The sequence below is a fragment of the Porites lutea genome, chromosome 1 (genome assembly GCF_958299795.1).
Source record: "Porites lutea chromosome 1, jaPorLute2.1, whole genome shotgun sequence".
In the NCBI taxonomy this organism is placed as follows: Eukaryota; Metazoa; Cnidaria; class Anthozoa; order Scleractinia; family Poritidae; genus Porites; species Porites lutea.
This window is the reverse complement of record NC_133201.1, coordinates 41,937,789-41,955,642: the sequence shown is the minus strand read 5'-3', so window position 1 is coordinate 41,955,642 and position 17,854 is coordinate 41,937,789. Positions and strand designations below refer to the sequence as shown.

Genomic DNA, 17,854 nt, shown 5'->3' with positions numbered 1-17,854 from the left:
CATGAGATGCAGTGTTTCATCACCAGATGAAACACCGAGAAGAGAGTTGAAAATACGACGCGCAGCGGAGTATTTTTGACGAACTTCGAGGTGTTTCATCTGGTGATGAAACACTGTGTCGAATGTTTGATATTTCTTCTCAAACAAAATCATTTTTGAAGGAGAAATTAAGGATGCAAATACTAAGCAGTGTTTCATCCGATTTCCAAACACTCATTAAACATTAATTTCCTTTGTATTTTCTTAATGAATTATTAATGAGTTTGAGAACTGGTGATGAAACACTGCATCTCATGTTTGATATATTACATGAAACACTGCATCTCATGTTTGATATATTACTTCAAAGGCGCAAAATGAAGAAGGGATGATAACAAAAATCAAATTACTAATTGTCTTGTCGTCAATCGGACGTTTTTCTGTTCTTTCAAATCAGTTAAGGAAACAGGTAATTCCACTTTCTTTGAGCTACATCTTGAACAGAATCACAGTCCCGTCGTCCATCGCATCACCAGAGACATTTAGGATCACGTTCGGCAGCAGGCGACGGCAAATGTCCAATCACAACGCGTGACTAGTGCCTTGGCCCTATTTTGTACTGTTATCATATCTACAATTGAACATTTAGTTTCTTGTCAGGTTCAACCACAAAAAATCCTTTTCTTTCAGAATTTGTCAACTTGAATCACGTGTTTGGCCATTTCCCTTAAACGTGATTCTAATTTACTAGTTTCTTAGCCTGTTTCAGGCGTTCAGATGGTGGGGACGCGGGCGAAAAATTAGGCCTCGGGCCAAAAATTGACGAGGGAAAAAATAGGGCGGGAAAAGGTTTTCTCGCTCCCGCGCCAATCTCCCCTCTTTTTTTCCACTCGTGTTTCTTTTTGCGCTCGCCGCGTACGATTTAACTTGCTCCCTACTATCTAAACGCGTGGAACAGGTTACTGGTTATGTCAAGTTTCTCCTTATATCGCGGGGACTCGAAACACGCAAGATTGATTGTACATTCTCTCGTGGCATTTAAATGAGTACCTTAAAAAAGATACGCGCCCCGGCTTATACTAGGGATAAACAGATTCTAAAAGTAGGTTTGAAAAAAATTCTTCATGTTTTTGTCTATTCGCGACTACGAGGTGGGCACATATGCAGAAATAGCATCTCTCTTATAAAACAGTCTTTCTAACCTGGAGACGGAACTGTCAAAAATATTCAGACTATTCGGAATGCAAATTTTTGAGTAATTTTGTAAACAATACGATGTTTTGGGTCATTAAATTCGAATGGTCTAGTGATTTTCAGTACAATTGAAATATTTGGTTAGGATTCCCTAAAGACGCCCCATTTCGTGCTTCTGTGAAGCTGAGCACTCAGAAAGAAATTTAACATTGACAAGGTTAAAAAAAATACAAAAATACAAAAAGGAAGTCTGGGTAATAGGTTGTTTAACTTAAAAAAGAAAAAAAAAAGGGGGGGTACCGCACCCTCCCGACCCTCTTTCTTGCTGTTCAGGATCGTTCAGGATCCCATTCGTGCGTGACGTCACGCACCGCTGTTCAAAGCACAACTGTCAAAATGGCTTTCGCTAATTCAAAGACATAAATTTTAATGATGAAAAAGACGGAAGAAACATTTCTTTCATGCTGAAGACACCACAGCGGTAAGTGCGCTCATGGATTGTTAGCATCGTCTCTTCTGTTTGTTCGCCGTATTGATCTCAAGAAGTTTGTTTACCGTTATTTAAGTGGTCTTACGAGATTTCTAGCTTCTGTTACTACTTTTCGTTATGAAGGCGTCAATAACCAGTTTTATTTTGTTGCTTTGTTTTCCGCGGTATTATTTGAAAGTCATACGCTATTGATTTGTCCTCTCTGGGGCTTAATTCATTCTTTCGTTTTTAACTGTTTCAAACCGAAGAGGGAAGCCAATCTTGGCTTTTTAAATGTAGGCAAGTGGTATAAATGGCGCGATAATATCGAGTTTCCTCGTGTAATATCGGCGAAAAGAGCTTGTATTTTCTTGTTTAGTAGAAATATGGTACGCGTCTGAAAAATACTAGCCTACAGAATAAGTAGATAGTAATGACATGTTTAAGTTTAAGGATGAGACGACTTTATTTCATCGTCTTAGAAGAGCTCATATACAGAAGGAAATATCCGTTGCCGACGTTGTTGTGTTTATGGGTTACCATGCCGAAGGCCCCATCAGAGGTTAATCCTAGCTAAAATATTCAATGATGTGAGGAGCTTCCTTAATTGTTAATTATTTCCCCTCGATGATAATAAAAATGTTTCTTTACTCGTCTGTTTTTTCATCCCTACGAGAGTGAAATCAGCCTTTTAAACGTACGCAAGGAGTAATTTTTGAACGCTGTGTTGCTGTCAGTAATTTCCTGTGGTTTTTCCTTTGTTGACTAACAGGGTGAAATCATCTGCGAAGTCGTAATAAAGCTTTTTAAAATTAAGTAAGCCAAGGCAATTTAAGATGTATTTTTTCAAGACAGCGGTCTTCACCTGTATGTTAAAGCAGATAAAGGCAAGTTCAGTTGCATTCAGCCGCAATTTTAAATTTTTCTTTTTCAAAGGGAAAGAAATTTGGGATTTTTTTCTCGAATCAAAAGTATTATTTTAAATTAAAAGTTTTTCAAATTGTCATTTATTGTGCTTGCTTCTTATGGCAGCGAAAAGATCACAAGACATTTGACTTTATTTTAGGCATTTATTTTATTATTTTATTTTATTGACATATTTATAGTTTAAAAAATATCTGTCAAAGGTAGATCATTGACTGGAGAACCTTTATAGACAGAAATGAAAGCCAGATGACCACATTTAAGGCCACATTTGATGCGTTTGTAGGAACACTGACAACAAAAAACTTGTCTTCGCATGGTTCTCCTCAATGACTTCGAATTTTCTCGACAATACTTGCACAAAAATACAAAATATGGCGTTTAAAACTTCGCAAATGGACCAAATAGTTCTTGAATACCGATATTATGGCTTTCTTGGGCGTCTCAGGGACAGAAATCAAGTTGCCGCACATGCTTTAAGACAAACAGTTGAAGTAAATCAAAGCAATGGAGGAAACTTGAGAATCTGAGAAAAAAATTCTAAGGGTCCAAAACCAAAATCATTGAAAAATTAAAAGGAATAAGTAAACAACAAACAAAAAATAACCAAATAAAGTCAAATTATATGCATACCCGTAATTTTGATACACCAGGCTATTTTTGTAATCTACTTCTGCTTAAATTTACTTGGAAATTTGCTAGAAAGTGTCAGTTTTCTTAAATTATAAAAGGTCTGTTCAAAATAAGAGGAATTTTTTTTGCCAGTTATGCGATAAGACACAAATTGCTAAACGGACTTCATGTGACTGGAGGGTCCTCAGCATGATAAAAAAGTGCTTAGAATATCATTAACTTTGTAAGCCAATGTAGTGTTGTCTGCTTTCTTGTTTGAAAGTTCTGCTAGAGATATCATTTCTGAAAATAGTTTTCTGTACAGCTGCCCATTTGATTTGAACTCTAAACCCAACCATAGTCTGTAGAACATTATTATTCTAGTGTGCATGGATCTAGCTGGATGCATGACTTTCAAGCTGTGTTCATCCTTCTGCACTGCTGATGTCACAAAGAAAAGTATCATGCTGTGTCCCATATTAATTTAATTGTAAATAATCTTGGTAACGTGCATTGAAAACCCGTGAGTCAGGAGAAGTCAGTTCCTTAATTTTTCAACGAGGCAGTCAACCTCTTTTCCTGTCTTTCGTTAATCTTTGTATATGTTGTAGTTAATTTTTTATCTCAGGTGGTTTTTGTTTTAATTCTTTTGTTTTTGGATATGGTAATCTATGCTAATGAAGTTGAAACAAAGGAAAAATAAAAATAACCTGAGATAAAAACTTAACTACAACATATATCTTATAAACTTTTCAATGGTTGTTTTGTTGGATCAACTATTCTATTAGTCAAATTACCTGTCAATGCTGTTCATCAATCAGTGAGTCATTATTCCTGTAAGCAAGTCAAAGAGTGAGTCACTTAGGACCTTTAAATATGAGGTGAGCGTGTTTGGCTCATGCCTTGTTTGTGTAGTTCAAAGCCAGGCTGCCTTTTCATATAAAGATAACAAAAATCTTAGGAGGAAACAAGGCGTGAGCCAGCCCGCCGAGCTGGACTCATGATCACCTTGTTTTGTTTTGTTTTGTTTTTTTCCACAGCTTTATTGGGTATTCCTCTTGTAATATACAATATAAATTTATAATACAACACAAAAAAAAGAAAAGAAAAAAGAAGGAAAAACCCAAAAGGGGTAGGTGCAATGGGACTAACGTCCCATACGAGGCACCGCCCCTAGATTAGGACCTAGGTTAAAATAAAATAAAATGAATACTCAAACATTCGTACAAAAAATAAAGTAAATTACAAGTGGTATGGGCACGTAGGGACTAGTGTCTACATGCAGGGGTACTAGTCCCTACGTGCCCATGCCACTCGTAATTTTTTTTAACAGGCCCGTAGTCATCAAGCAATTCAGCGTTTATATCAGTCAAGGAGTTAGCCAATCAGTTTATAATTATTATTACTTTAATTAATTTAATCAGTGAACTTAATGTTTGAGGAACCATCATAATATAGGAAAACCAAATTCAACATTTGTTTTATTATTCATTGAAAATATTTTGTACTTCAAAACTGCTTAGCTCAATAGATGTATACGGTTCATGTCTTCATAAGTCAGTAAATTTGGTATATAAAAGGATGTTCAGTCTAGCAGATGTACTGCGAATAGCAGTTGTCATCCATGGAAGTAATATTATTTGTTGCTGAGTGTTCATGCTATATTCAAGGTAGCAGTTTGACTGTTTCTTCTTTGCAAAATATGGTAAATTTTCTGCCATTTTCTCCAGCTCTACCTAAACAGCTGAGCTGCTTCTTAATTGTAAAAGTGACTCACTTGATCATCTGTAAGAATATCAGCAAACATATTCCACATGTGGTCAATGGTAGCTTGTTATGAAGATTTATTTAGGAGATTTGAGCCAATCAGAAGCAGCGATTGAGGAATATTTTGAATGAATAATAATAATAAAAAAATTAATGGAAGTTATAAATCCTTTAATAAGAAACTCATAAATACACTGTAATTTAATTGCGTTTTTCTGTTAATAGAGCTGATGTCTGCTTCACGGTACAGTCCTACAGATAGTGGCTACTGGTCTTCACCCCGACTGAAAAAGCCAACTAATCTCAATGCTGTGAATCTTGACCATAATCAAAATGTTAGGGATACACTGCAATCTGTGCATGGCATCAAGTCACTGAGTGAACCATCTTCTCCACAATTCTGGCACAAAGGTAATAATGATGAAAAGATCAGAAATAATAGTCATGATCTAAGTCTTAAAAACGATATAAATTTCACGTGAAAAAAAGTCAAATGCTGATTCAGGAATAGTAAAAAATCAATCACAAATGTTTTGGTACAGCTGACTACTTACATGTAAATTGCTGGTAACATATTGTGTTATTGAATGCATTGCCTGTTACATTTTACGTTTGTCTTTTATTACAGAAGTTCTATACTAGGGCATCTGTAAATTACGAAGTAGTTTTTAAGGCAGTCATTTATAAGGGCTTGGGGCTGTGGATTTTTCCTTTCATGACACTAGACAAATACCCAGTTATCTCTATTTATTTCCCAACCTACTTCAAAAACTAGTGACAGCCCTGACAGTACTTATGGCAGTACTATTAAATTATTGTTCTTTGTGTTTAACTTTTCAACAAACTGTTTTGTGTAACTTCTTATACAAGTATCAAATGCTGAAACTCAAAGCCATGTGGAAAAAAATCTCGCATCACAGAACAGCAGACACAAGCGCTATGTACTCACAAGACAACAAAGTGAAGGAACTGAATTAGCTGAACTTCTTGCGGAACATCAAGAACGTCAGATACGGAGCATGCAGGGACTGAATGTTGGGTTACATGGAAAGTGGGGATCTAGCTCAAGAATAAATGAACTTCATGTTCAAACAAATACATCTCATCCTTGTTTGAATGCCATTGGACTAAGACATTTGGAGCAAATGCCATTAAATAATGCAGCCACATTAACTTCTGGCAGCCATGGAGTTGGAATGTCTAGCCAAAACAGTCAACAAGTGATGCATACTGGTAAGAAATACTGCAGAATCTTGACTTTCTAAACCTCCTGGGAAGAGGAGGTTTGTATGAATTGAAGTTATAGTCGTATAAACATAACAACTTTCTTTAATTTTCCAGACATGTTTCGACGGTACCTCCGTCATCTTCAGTGTACCGTCGAAACATGTCTGGAAAATTAAAGAAAGTTGTTATGTTTATACGACTATCTATATTGTTGCTGCTATCTAGACCAATTGAAGTTATCTTTTAAACTACCCAGTGAGAGCAGAGTCTCCTCAAAAAACCGAAACCTTCCTCGAAAAATAAATTGGCACTTTCTAGGAAGATCGAAGGGGACTGATCTGCTAGGAAAGTACTTTAAAATCAGCTCTTTCTCCAAACACATACTGTTCAGCCTGCTATTAAAAATAGAAGTCTCTGTACACTGTATGTGTGTATCCGTTGGGCAATTCCAGAAAATATCCATATCATTCCAAGGATGGCTTTTCGTAATTCCAAGGGCAAGGGGGGTTCTTTGAACTGGAAATCTAAAGGTGTGGGGGATACTTATGATTGGAATTCCAAAGGCAAGAGGTCGTTCAGAGACAGACAAGTGTTTATTCCTCAAAAATGCTTATTTCATTGACTGATTCAGTTGCAAATGAATTGGCAACACTGGCAACACAGGGTACAATACAAGCATCAATGGATCAGGCAATCCATGTTTTTGTGTTTATTCGTAGAAGAAAACCGTTGAAGCTCTGCAACGGGAGATAACGCATTTTGGAAAGTCCGAAGACCAGGGGAGGGGATAAAATATGGAAGCCGTCCATGGTATGGTATGGATATTTCCTGGAATTGCCCATTACAATATTCATGACTGTACATATTTTATTAAAATGCACCAAGCCTGTGCATCTAATTCTTGCTGCCGGAAGGCAAGTCTAGAGTAAGTTGCCAGGGGTCATTGGAAGCATCTAGAGGAATGCATACATAGTGCATACAGTAAAATCAGTATCAGCGCTGTTTCCTACCAGAGCTCGGTGGCACCTGCCGCCCAACATTTTCCCTCCAGCCACTAGATTTTACAGGTTCAGAGCACTGGGCTCCCTTCAATTTTCCTTGGAGCACAGCCTTGTGTATTATAGGGAAACCTACAGGACCCTTAAATTTTTCAATAAAAACAGCCAGATAAAAAGAGGAAATTGCATGATAAAACAAAAAGCTGGGAGTACATGTGTGGTATATGTTTGCTCAGCCAGATTTTGTATTCAATACTGAAACATTCTGTAACTTGTATACAATAATGTTTCAGGGATCTCAGCCTCCTCTACAATGGCAACTACTTCAGTGGGATATCCTGCACCCCTTGGACATGTCAAAGAGGGTACAAGTGTTCTTCGTAACAGCCCACTTAGCATTTCAGGGGACGCATACTCAAACTCATCTGGCCAAGCTTCAAGATCAATAAGTCCTTCAAGTGATGACAGTGATAAATGGAATTCATATTTGAGAGCAAAAGATGAGCTTATTGGCCAGAAAGATCAGATTATTGACAGGTAAGAACCGTGCATTAAGCTACAGTGTATATGTTTACTGGGGACATGATAGCTAAGGAACTAACTCTGTGAATTTCAGACCTTCAAAGTTATTCAAGCATTTATTATTAAAGGTTTTTTTATGTGATCTGATTTCAGATAGAGTCCTTTCTGGTAGTCTGAGCTAAGACAAGTAGATTTTCTTGCTGGGCATGCACAACATTGTACTCTGAAGGGTGCTTTCCGTTTGTCAGAACTGGCCGGCTGGACCATGGCCGGATCAGTCAGTTTGAATTATGAAATCGCCTTTTTCTAAGAGTTTTTGCTAAAACACCATCTCCTTTGTGCATACTATTTTAGGATTTGACTGATCTAACTGGATAGTTTTGATTAAAAGGAAAGTTATCCTTGCGACAGGATTGGTCTGGCTGGTCAGTTCTGACAAATAGAAAGCACCCTAAGAAAAACTGGCAGGAGCCCAGTGCTCTGAACTTATGAAATCCAGGGTGCCCAGCATGATTTCTATGCAGCGTGCAAAGAAAGTCATGTCTGATAGCTCGGGGCTAGTGGATTTTGCTATCGGGCTAGTTAATTCTGTTCTTAACTTGCCCAACGGGCAAACAAAGTATTTTGAGGAATTCGTCTTACAGAAGAACTGTGAAATCAATTCTGCTCATCAAAAAAATTTTGGGGCTAGTTGAAATGACGTTTGGGCTAGTAAATGCTAGCTTCAGCTTGCCTGAATGACAAGCTGTAAAAATGACTTTCTTTGCACCCTGTTTCTATGACAAAATAACGAATTTCTAGTCACTCAAGGACCGAGGCCAGGGGCCACTGGGTGCTGATAAAGCACAGCCTTGATGCCAAAATTTTTATAGCTCACTTACCTAATGGGAAAGGGTCTAGGCAATCTTGTACCTTTAAACCATTAACTAAGAAAATGTCCCTGAGCAAGCAAATTTTGTCCAAAAGGACAATCAGAGGTCACGTTTTCTTCGAGCCATGTGTCATATAGTTGATATTGATAATTAAAGAATCTGTATGCTGAAATTGTTGAAATTGTCCTTTCTTCAGACAGAAACAAAGCATATTTCAACTTCAGCAGCAGCTACTTCATCAGACAAACCCAGCACTGCAACAGTCGATACAGCCCACACACATGCATGTCAGCCGAACACAGAGTGTGCCAGATAACACATCACTGTCATTGAAACTACAGGAATGCCAGTATGAGAATGCACAGCTAAGAGCACACATTGCGGAAAAGGACTCATCCATTGATAAACTTAAGAAGAAACTTGGGTAAGAGCATAAATAATGATACATGGAAGAAAGTCAAGAAAGCAATCTGTCTACATGTAATTAGACTCAGTTCAAAATAAAACCTGCCTACTGATTTTCTATTTGGTAAACTATTACTTGAGCTAATTTTATTGAAATCACCACCAAGTCTTTACACTTGAACCCTATGCAAAAATCTTTCTCTTTTATGTCCGAGATTTTTATTTATTTCACCTGTTTTTGTTAGACATTTTTTCGTTGGTGAATAAGACTTAACACTCAACAAAATTAATTCAAATGTTTTTTTTTTCAGTATATCCTGTTCTTACACACACCTCTCCCGCGTTCAGGTCATTACTCTTGGTCGCAAAAACCATCATCCAAGTCACCCATCAAATTATTTCACCATTTTTTACACTCAATTTTATGTATATGTGTTGACTTTTATTATACGTGTACTGCAATTTCTTAAAACGGATACTTCACTATCATGAACAATTCTTTTGTTCCATAACTGAACAGACTTTATACAATTCTTACCTCTGTACTTGGATCGGAGTTGGAGGTTCTTCTGTCTTCTAGTAGTAGTAAACAACGGATGTGCACTTACCATTTTTTATTTCGGTTATTGTTACGTCAGTGACTGTGTGTTATACCTTTAGAGATAAAGCAATAGAAATAAGTTTGTAGACTTTCTCAAAGTCCCTCACGGTTTAAAGAAATTCCCGTGCTTCGCTCTCAGTTTTGACGTTCCTCGTCCGGCTTTTGTAGACCGGTAGTTCCACTGGTAAACAGGTTCGTAGAAGATTGTTTCGCCGTAAAGACCTGTAAATACGTAGGCCGATATGACTGACCGTACTGATCTCTTGCGTGACTGCTGACCACGGAATGTAAATTTACTGACTCTTTCCAGGGAGACGGAGTATCTCTTAGAGAATATGCAAGCCAGTGTCAAAGATTCTGCAGTCTCCAGTCGACAGGAACTGGAACAAATGCAAAAAAAGGTGAGATAGTACTGTGTATGTTTAATGAAGGATGTGTGTACATGTATGTATGCGTAGTTAAGACTTTGAATACCTTTTGTTGATTTACAGTGTACGAGATTGCGTTTTGGGCGCCAAATTTAAATAATTGCGCGGCGTAAATTACATTATAAAATTTCACTTTATTTATGCTCTTGTAGCAAATACTGTACAACATGAAAGTTGTTTTTATTTGAATCGAAGGCCTCGAAAGGGTTTCGCTCGTTTACAGCGCTGTAGTTGAATTGAATTTTACAATTTTGTACATGTATCACAACAGCCTTGTTATAAAACTTGTAGTGAAGCGACTCAATATTGAATGTTATAACTCGATTTTTACTTCTGGTTCAAGTTTGTAGAACAAGAGAAATCGCAAGCAGAGCTGAGCAGTAAACTAAAGCAACTAGAAGAGGATAAGCTAAAGCTCAAGTAAGAGATGACTTCACTTTGATCAAACATTGTAGGCTATTAACACTACACTGGCTTCAACAAGATCGCACGTTGTATTTCGATCGTCGTGGTAAATGCTGGATACATTTCGTACACTATCGCTTTGTTACCGACTTACAGTATACATGTATACAAGTACTATGCAAAAGTGAGAAGTTAAGACTTCAAATAGAAATCTTTGTATCGTTCATGGCGCCAAATATTGTGCCTGTTCTCCCATGTTCGTTACAAGGGGTTCGCGGGAGCCTAGGTTCGAGTAAAAGATGCCTTATTCATCTTTTATAAGAAGTCTGATTTCAGACTACTTTTGTATGGTGTCTTATCAGTATCTTAGTTTCATAGAGTAAAAAAATCGTACATTATGCAACTAGTATCGTTCTTCAACCTAGCTCTACATTCTATTTTACCAATTTTAAGTCCACATTAAGGTGCAACTTGTTTTGGGGAAACCTTTTAGTTAGCCTACGTAGCCGGCAGGATCTTTCGCGCGAGGAAAGTTTCGGCAGACGAGTTTTGGCGAAGCCGTGAGGAGAATGGGGAGGCGACGCTTTGGAAGTTTGTCGCGCCTTCAGCGCTCGCTTCTCGCGGCAAAGCCGTGAGAATGGTAGCCTAGGTCCAAATACTTCCAAGTGCCTGCCTAGCAGGCTATGAGAATGGCGGCTACGCCGACAAATATCTTACACGCGCAAAAACAATTCCCACACCTTCGCAGGCTATCTTGTAGTTTTTTTATTGTCACTTATCAAAGTTTTAGTCCCCGTCTCTTTGCGGCTCACTAGCTCGTGACATTCTACTCTCCCGATTTTTCGACAGAGAGTTTTTCTCCGGGTCTATAATTTTATTTGAAAAGTCGCACTCTGTTTCTCCCTTAGACTCCCTGAAAAACAAACAAACAAACAAACGAACAAAAAAACACAACAACAACATTAAAAACGGGAACTCAAGATTTGATCGCAAGAAAGAGCTGATATGAAAAAATCTTACCCTTAAATTGTATTAGCATCTGAAGCTGGAAATGTCTAATGGAAGGACTTTTGTTTTATAATCTAGGCGTGAAAAGCAGAGCTTAGAACGGTATCTGAAGGATGTACCGACTGTTGAAGAACATCAGAAGTTGAACAAAACTATATCCTTTGATCAATGCAACAATACAGATGTTCTTACATACTTACTTGTACTTGTTATTTTAGACACTTGCCAGGGGATACCCAAAATTTAAATTAAGACAGGTGTATTTAATTTACAATTTTTCGATACTAGGTACTGAATACTCACAAGAGCACATGATCCGGAGCGTTCAACTCCCGTACTTAGCCTATGCAACGGCGTTTTCACAGATCAAGTTATTTTTAGCATCATTTTAAGGCATCGTCCATTCACTCAAAAATAAAAGGAAGATATTAGGGAGATTAAGTGAATCACGTTTACGCCAAACGGCAAACGTGAATTTGTACCACGTGACCATGTTTTCCCCTTAATTTTCGTTTATTGTTTATTACTTCTACGCAAAAATAAGTAGTTTCACGCCAGTTTCATCCAAAAGAATTGTTCTGGACAGTTTTCTATCAGCTTATTTTCTATTCTGAGAAACTCTCATCTTGAATCAGACGTTTGACGTTTGCCGTACGAAACGTGACTCTTAATCTCTCTATTGCTGTGAAACCCTGTTAATGCGACCTCGTGGGGTAATGAAAAACTAGATATTTATATAAATGAAATGGTCGTAAGGCCGGGTTTGACTGTATGTCCTTAGTATTTTATATAATATTTAGCAAACGGTATTGCCTTGAGTCTGTAGATGGTAATACTGTCCTCTTTTAATTGGCACATGTTTGTTCACCTTAACATTTTCTACCTCAAGGATGTTCGTGAGCAGTGTGATAAACTGAAAGAAACTGTTTCCTCAAAGGACAAGAAATTGGCTCGCATGAACAAGGCTTTTGGAAACAAAGTAAATAATAACGTAATTGGCTTTCCTAATACTTATCTATTGAATAGAGATTTACGCTGTGCATGGCGCTATCCAGTTTTTGAGTAACTGGGACACGAAAAAGGTTTATGACTTGTTTGTTTGATTTTCCTTTGATTTCTCTCTCTGTAATACGTTTCTCGACAATTTTCAATTTGACAGGATGACGAGGCAAAGAAGTTAACAGCAGAAAACACAGCACTGAAGGAAAACGTGCAAAAGTAGGTAACACATTCAGCACATACTTGCTTTTAATTCTGCAATTAGCGCCCGGGATGCTTATTCAATTATCTGAGTCGAAGGGAGGGCATTTATGCGAAGGGTGTTTGTGTGTGTGTTTGAGGGGGAGGGAGGGGGGGGGGGCTTTGTTCCTTGTCCAGTACGTATGCTGTTTGCCTTTTGTTGGGATCAACAAGAACGGTAACTTCAATACACAACCTAAACTTTGTGTGGATCTGTACACATCCTTGGCTTTCAACGTCCTGTCCTCCCTAAGAGCGGAATAAGAGAATAAACTTTAGAAATCACTTTTTTTGACTTTCATTAAATGTCTAGAAATCTGCTTGAAATAGAATATTCCGATGACTCAATGTAGCTAGATCACGGTAGAAGAGATTGATCAAGACGTTCGCGTATTTTAATCTTATTTCTGACTGTGTGTTGTCGGCATTGCAGATCATTCGCTAGTGATAAGTTACACTGTATATCCATTGCTGATATTATTTTATTTTTTCTTCTCGTAGACTTCAGGTTTCTCTCGATAAAATCAGCAATGACGGTCCAGTGTCACTTATAAACTATGAAGACTTAAAAATGGAAAATGAGAGACTTCAGGGAGAGCTTGACCGAACGAAGAAGGTATACGATGAGATTCTATTTCAGCGATTAAATCACGGTTTCAGACAATCCATAGGTATCAGAATTGGTAATAAGTGGGTTATTTTAAATGATTAAGGGCTTTTTTAGTCTACGCTATTTGTTCCATACTAGTGAGGGTTGATTTGTGCTTGACACAGTAAACTAAAGGGTGATTATAGAATCGATATGTACAGGGGTTGGTGGAATAGAACTTGGTTTTGTTTAACGTCGGCTAAACTCGGTGTTACTAAGCGACCCTTTTAAGTTCTTGTCGTGCTTTCCGCGCTTTGGAAAGGGAACCACGGCTCCACAGGCTAACAAACTCAAAAATAGTTACGAGTAGTCTTGCAGTGGCATAAGATTGAGGCCCAGTTTACTGTAAAAATCTGTTACTGAAAGCAGTCTGACTTATTTCGCCCTATAGATTTTAGAGAATAAGCACAAGAAGATGAAAGCTCTTCATTATCAAACCCAGAAAGAACAGAACAACCTTGAGGAACGACTCACACAAGAAGAGGTGTGCCAGTACTTCACTAACCTGCAAGCAGCCTCACGTGTGCAAATTCGGGGAAAATTATTTTGGCGGCAGAGCCGCCATCCAGCGAGGAAAACTCACTTTTCCTCGGCCCATTGGGAGCCGCCAAAGATTTTCCCCGAACTCGCACAAGTAAACCTGCTCGTACTTCACTGTTACAGATTTTGATCGTCGTGCAGTATCGTATGAACTCACAGCTAAAACCTTTCCCCGTTACAGTCTAATTACACTGAAACTATTACTAACTGCATTGTAAGTAATCTCACACTACTCTGTCTCAGTATCAGGATTGGGCATGTCATTATCCTGGGCCGAGTTGTTCGAAGGCCGATTACCGCTTAACCCGGGGTTAAATTTAACCCGGGTTTCTTTTTCTTGTGTTCAATAGCATTTTCTGGGATAATTCTGTCTGTTATTTTTAGAGCTTCCAATCATCAACTTGTAGACAAAAAGAATTAAAACTGAAATACTTTTTAAACTTTCAAAACTGAATTCAAATCTCTTACTAACCCTGGTTTAAGATAACCTAGCTTTGAGCAACTCGGCCCAGGTTACCAGAGACTTATTATACGGCGTTTCCGGTTTCGATCAAGTCTCATGACCATTCGGCCGACGCGGTGCCGACTCCGAAGCATCCCTCTGGTATCCAGAGTAGCATCTCCTTTACTGATACTAACTTAAGCGAACGACACAGCAGTTTTCATGTGTGGAAATCGTAGGAATAAGTAAGAAAGGAAAAATTCAACGAAAGGTGACTGTTGCCTTCCAGTGTCTCTTAAATAACGTTTGAACTCTTAAATGATCTGGCTAAACATTCACTGTGGTAACATACAAATGTTGAACAAATGGTGACTTGTGTACAATCCTAAAACGGTGCCTTCTTTTCCATACTCGTGTAATTTGGTCAGTTTTATATATATATGTTTGCTATGTGTTGGCAGGAAATGGTACATGCTTTACGGGAGGAGCTTACGTTGAAAGAAAACGCATTGGAGGAAATGAAGAAAGCTGTTAAGGAAGTAAGTCATTTATGAAGCCGAAGACATCTTCGAAACGTCATTCTCTACTTTCCAGTTGCCTATAATGCACCTTCTTTGCCTCCCCTCGCCCCCCCTTAAAATGGCATAACAATATTCATCCTAAACTCACGTTTCCTAATTTTGAATATTTTTAGATTGCTTTGCACAACCAGGATTTACTAGAAGAGAACTTAAATCTTCAATGCCGTTGTGAGCAGGTATTTATTAAGTTTTATGAAATCTGGCTGGTTTTTTAACCCGTGATTTAGTATCTCATATTAGATTTTGGTCCATTGTGCCGCTATAAATCCATTAATAGCCTTATCGTGTCTACTGTAACTCGTTTTTGTAGACGATTTAAGTGTAAAAGTTTACATATATGTTTCCTTTTTACAGTTGAAAAAACTAAGTTCGAAGGAGAAGTTGGAAAATCAAAGACTTCTTTGGAAAGAGGTATCACTTATTATTTAAGGCAGTCGAACCTAAGCTATAATGCCGGTCAAAATTTGTTGAAACACTTCCGGAAAACACGACATAAACTTGTTCGTTTCATGAACGCAAGTATTGCTTCCCTCCTCTTCCCTCAATGTTGGTTGCGTTTCAACAATTATGACCGGGATTGTAGGCGGATACTTCCCAGAAGCGATCGCTTATGTTCCAAAAGTGACGGACATGAATTTTCTCTTATAACTTCATCAAAACATAAGAAAGGAAAAAGGCTCCGAGAATTGATAACATTTCAAGTCTCAGGTTGAATGAGTTCATTTGTACTGTGGTCTAATCAGTTCTAAATTGCAGCCTGTAGGTTCCTATAAATTCACTAGGTTCTTCAGTGTGCCTGTTTACTGTATTGCGTTGCATTGTTTTTTCAAAAGGAAATAGAAATAAATATAATACGATGGGGGTATAGTGAAATTGTACACTATTTCTTGATTGTTATACTGGTGATAGCAAAGATATTGAACTCTATCAAGTTCTCGCTGCGGAAATTTTTTCTGAAGTGCTCAGTACTATTCGGCCCCGTTGTAGATTTGGTGACACTCATTATTTGTATGTTAATGGATTGTTTGTTAGTCAAGTGAAGAGTTTTTTGTTGTTAAAACCCTAGCTGTCCGACTGTACCTCGGAGCTCAAAGCAGTGGTTCAAGTTTGTCGAGAAAGAAAGGAAGGCAAAGATCCGGACATGTCTGTTCTTCTTGGCCTAAGAAGTAAGTTTAATCCCTCGTCAGATTTGTCACTCAACAAAACGGATACAGTTTGATCTAGAAAGGTCTGACGCCCTTAGAGACTACTTAACTTTACGGAACACCTTGAAGTAATCATGTCTCTTAAATATACGAAGGAGTGTTTCATTTAATGTTAAAACACCGACATGAAGAAATGAAGCGCAACCAACATATCTGAGTGAATATTGGACAAAAACCCATTTCAATTGTCTGACCAACCTCTTCCACAGTTGTTACGGGTTTCTTTTGTAATTTACGAGCAAGTTTTTGACCAACCTCTTCCACAGCTGGGGTGGGCCTTCTTTCTCATGTACGAGTTCGTTTCTTTGACCTGTCTGTCTAGCTAATGCTTTTTGGTGTAGTGTTTTTTCGTTTGGTTTGATTTTTCTTTACTTTCTTATTTCCTTTTTTCAGCTACGATCGACGAAGGGGAAAATGAAACTAACGACTCTTCCGATGATGTTGATGCCATAAAATCCAAGACAAATAAAGTAAAACAGCTTCGGTTAGACGTGGAAAATCTAAGAAAGTTCATCTCTGACCAGTATGCCGAAGATATTGGAAATAACTGCAGGATGCAGTGAGTGACTGAACCAGTGAATTTAGCTTTACCTACGAAACAGACGCATGCCCCAAGCTATCTATTCTTTGATTGTTTGAAATTCTTTATCATCGGTTTTTTTGTTTCACTTTTGTTGTATTCACACTTCCTATTTTTCCGTAAGATCATCGAGGACGAGCGCGTTGCGTTCCGGACGGCCGTCTTGGTTTGAAATGTCCTAGGCTATCGTAGAGATGAGTGTCGCATCTACTTAGGAGACGGGGGACGGTTTGGGAGGGTATTTTCTCTCCTCCATCTCCCCACCGCTATAAACCCCCGGCGCCCGTCCCCCAGGTACTTTTGAAACCAGGATGGCCGCTGTAACGGAAAGCGCTTGATCTCGACGATCTTTACGAAAAATAGGGGACTGTGAACAGTCTACCAGTACACGAATATCGAGCTTTAACATATGAATTGTCGCATCTGCGTAAATGGAGGTTTAAGTTACGTGCAGCAAGTACAAACAAGCGAGTACTTCAAGATATGAGGTGCTATTTCGTGTTTTCGTTCTATAATTACCGTTAGCAACAAATTGTAAATATGAATTATAACTAGGAAGGTTATAAATGACAATACAATAATGTGTGCAATAGAGAATGTTTACCGAATAAATAATTTATTGAATTTTTTGTATTCAGCGCCATTATGACCAAAAAGCGTAGCCAGGGCGCGTGAATTATTTTGTCATAATTGCATTTCCTCGTTATTGTATATTGTATCTCTCGGAAAGAGGCTAAAGTGAAGTAAATAAAGCTTGTTTTGTTGCGGGATTCCAATTTGCTTTTGGTGATAACAGGGTGATAAAAAAACGGGAGGGAGAATTTGAAAAAATAGTTCCTGATACCTTAAAATGGGAAGAAAATGGTAAAAAAATCTACAACAAGGGATATAAAAGACATCTGAACGCAGGCCATAGGAAATATATAGCCCATAAAGGTGTGGCACATTGATGCTAGTCACGAACGACTTTAACTATACGATTTCTTGTTTGCCCTACCTTGTGCAAAGCAGAACACCTCCCCCTTGAGAGAGAAGAGGCTCTATTTTACCCGGGATGGGTCCGTCTTTGCACCTGATGTGTCTTAGCCTGTTCCAGGCTCTCAGATAGTAGGGATGACGCGTGAGTGTGAGGCACGCGAAAATATATTAAGCACGTGATCTGGGAAAAAGAGGGTGGTGGCGGTTTTCCTCTCCCCAGTTTCCTCCC

General features: G+C 38.3%; 1 protein-coding gene across 1 annotated transcript; it reads left to right on the top strand.

The window, feature by feature from the left end:
• Positions 1 to 1,545: 1,545 nt before the first annotated feature.
• LOC140951371 (centrosomal protein of 85 kDa-like) lies at positions 1,546 to 17,417 on the top strand. Its single transcript, XM_073400624.1, has 17 exons — positions 1,546 to 1,654; positions 5,171 to 5,356; positions 5,816 to 6,178; positions 7,464 to 7,707; positions 8,761 to 8,988; positions 9,881 to 9,971; positions 10,342 to 10,418; positions 11,490 to 11,565; positions 12,295 to 12,390; positions 12,571 to 12,629; positions 13,152 to 13,266; positions 13,691 to 13,783; positions 14,743 to 14,820; positions 14,976 to 15,038; positions 15,217 to 15,273; positions 15,929 to 16,028; positions 16,461 to 17,417. The coding sequence occupies exons 2-17, from the start codon at positions 5,176 to 5,178 to the stop codon at positions 16,628 to 16,630; spliced, it is 2,091 nt and encodes a 696-aa protein (XP_073256725.1). The 5' UTR covers positions 1,546 to 1,654; positions 5,171 to 5,175; the 3' UTR covers positions 16,631 to 17,417.
• The last annotated feature ends 437 nt before the right edge of the window (positions 17,418 to 17,854 follow it).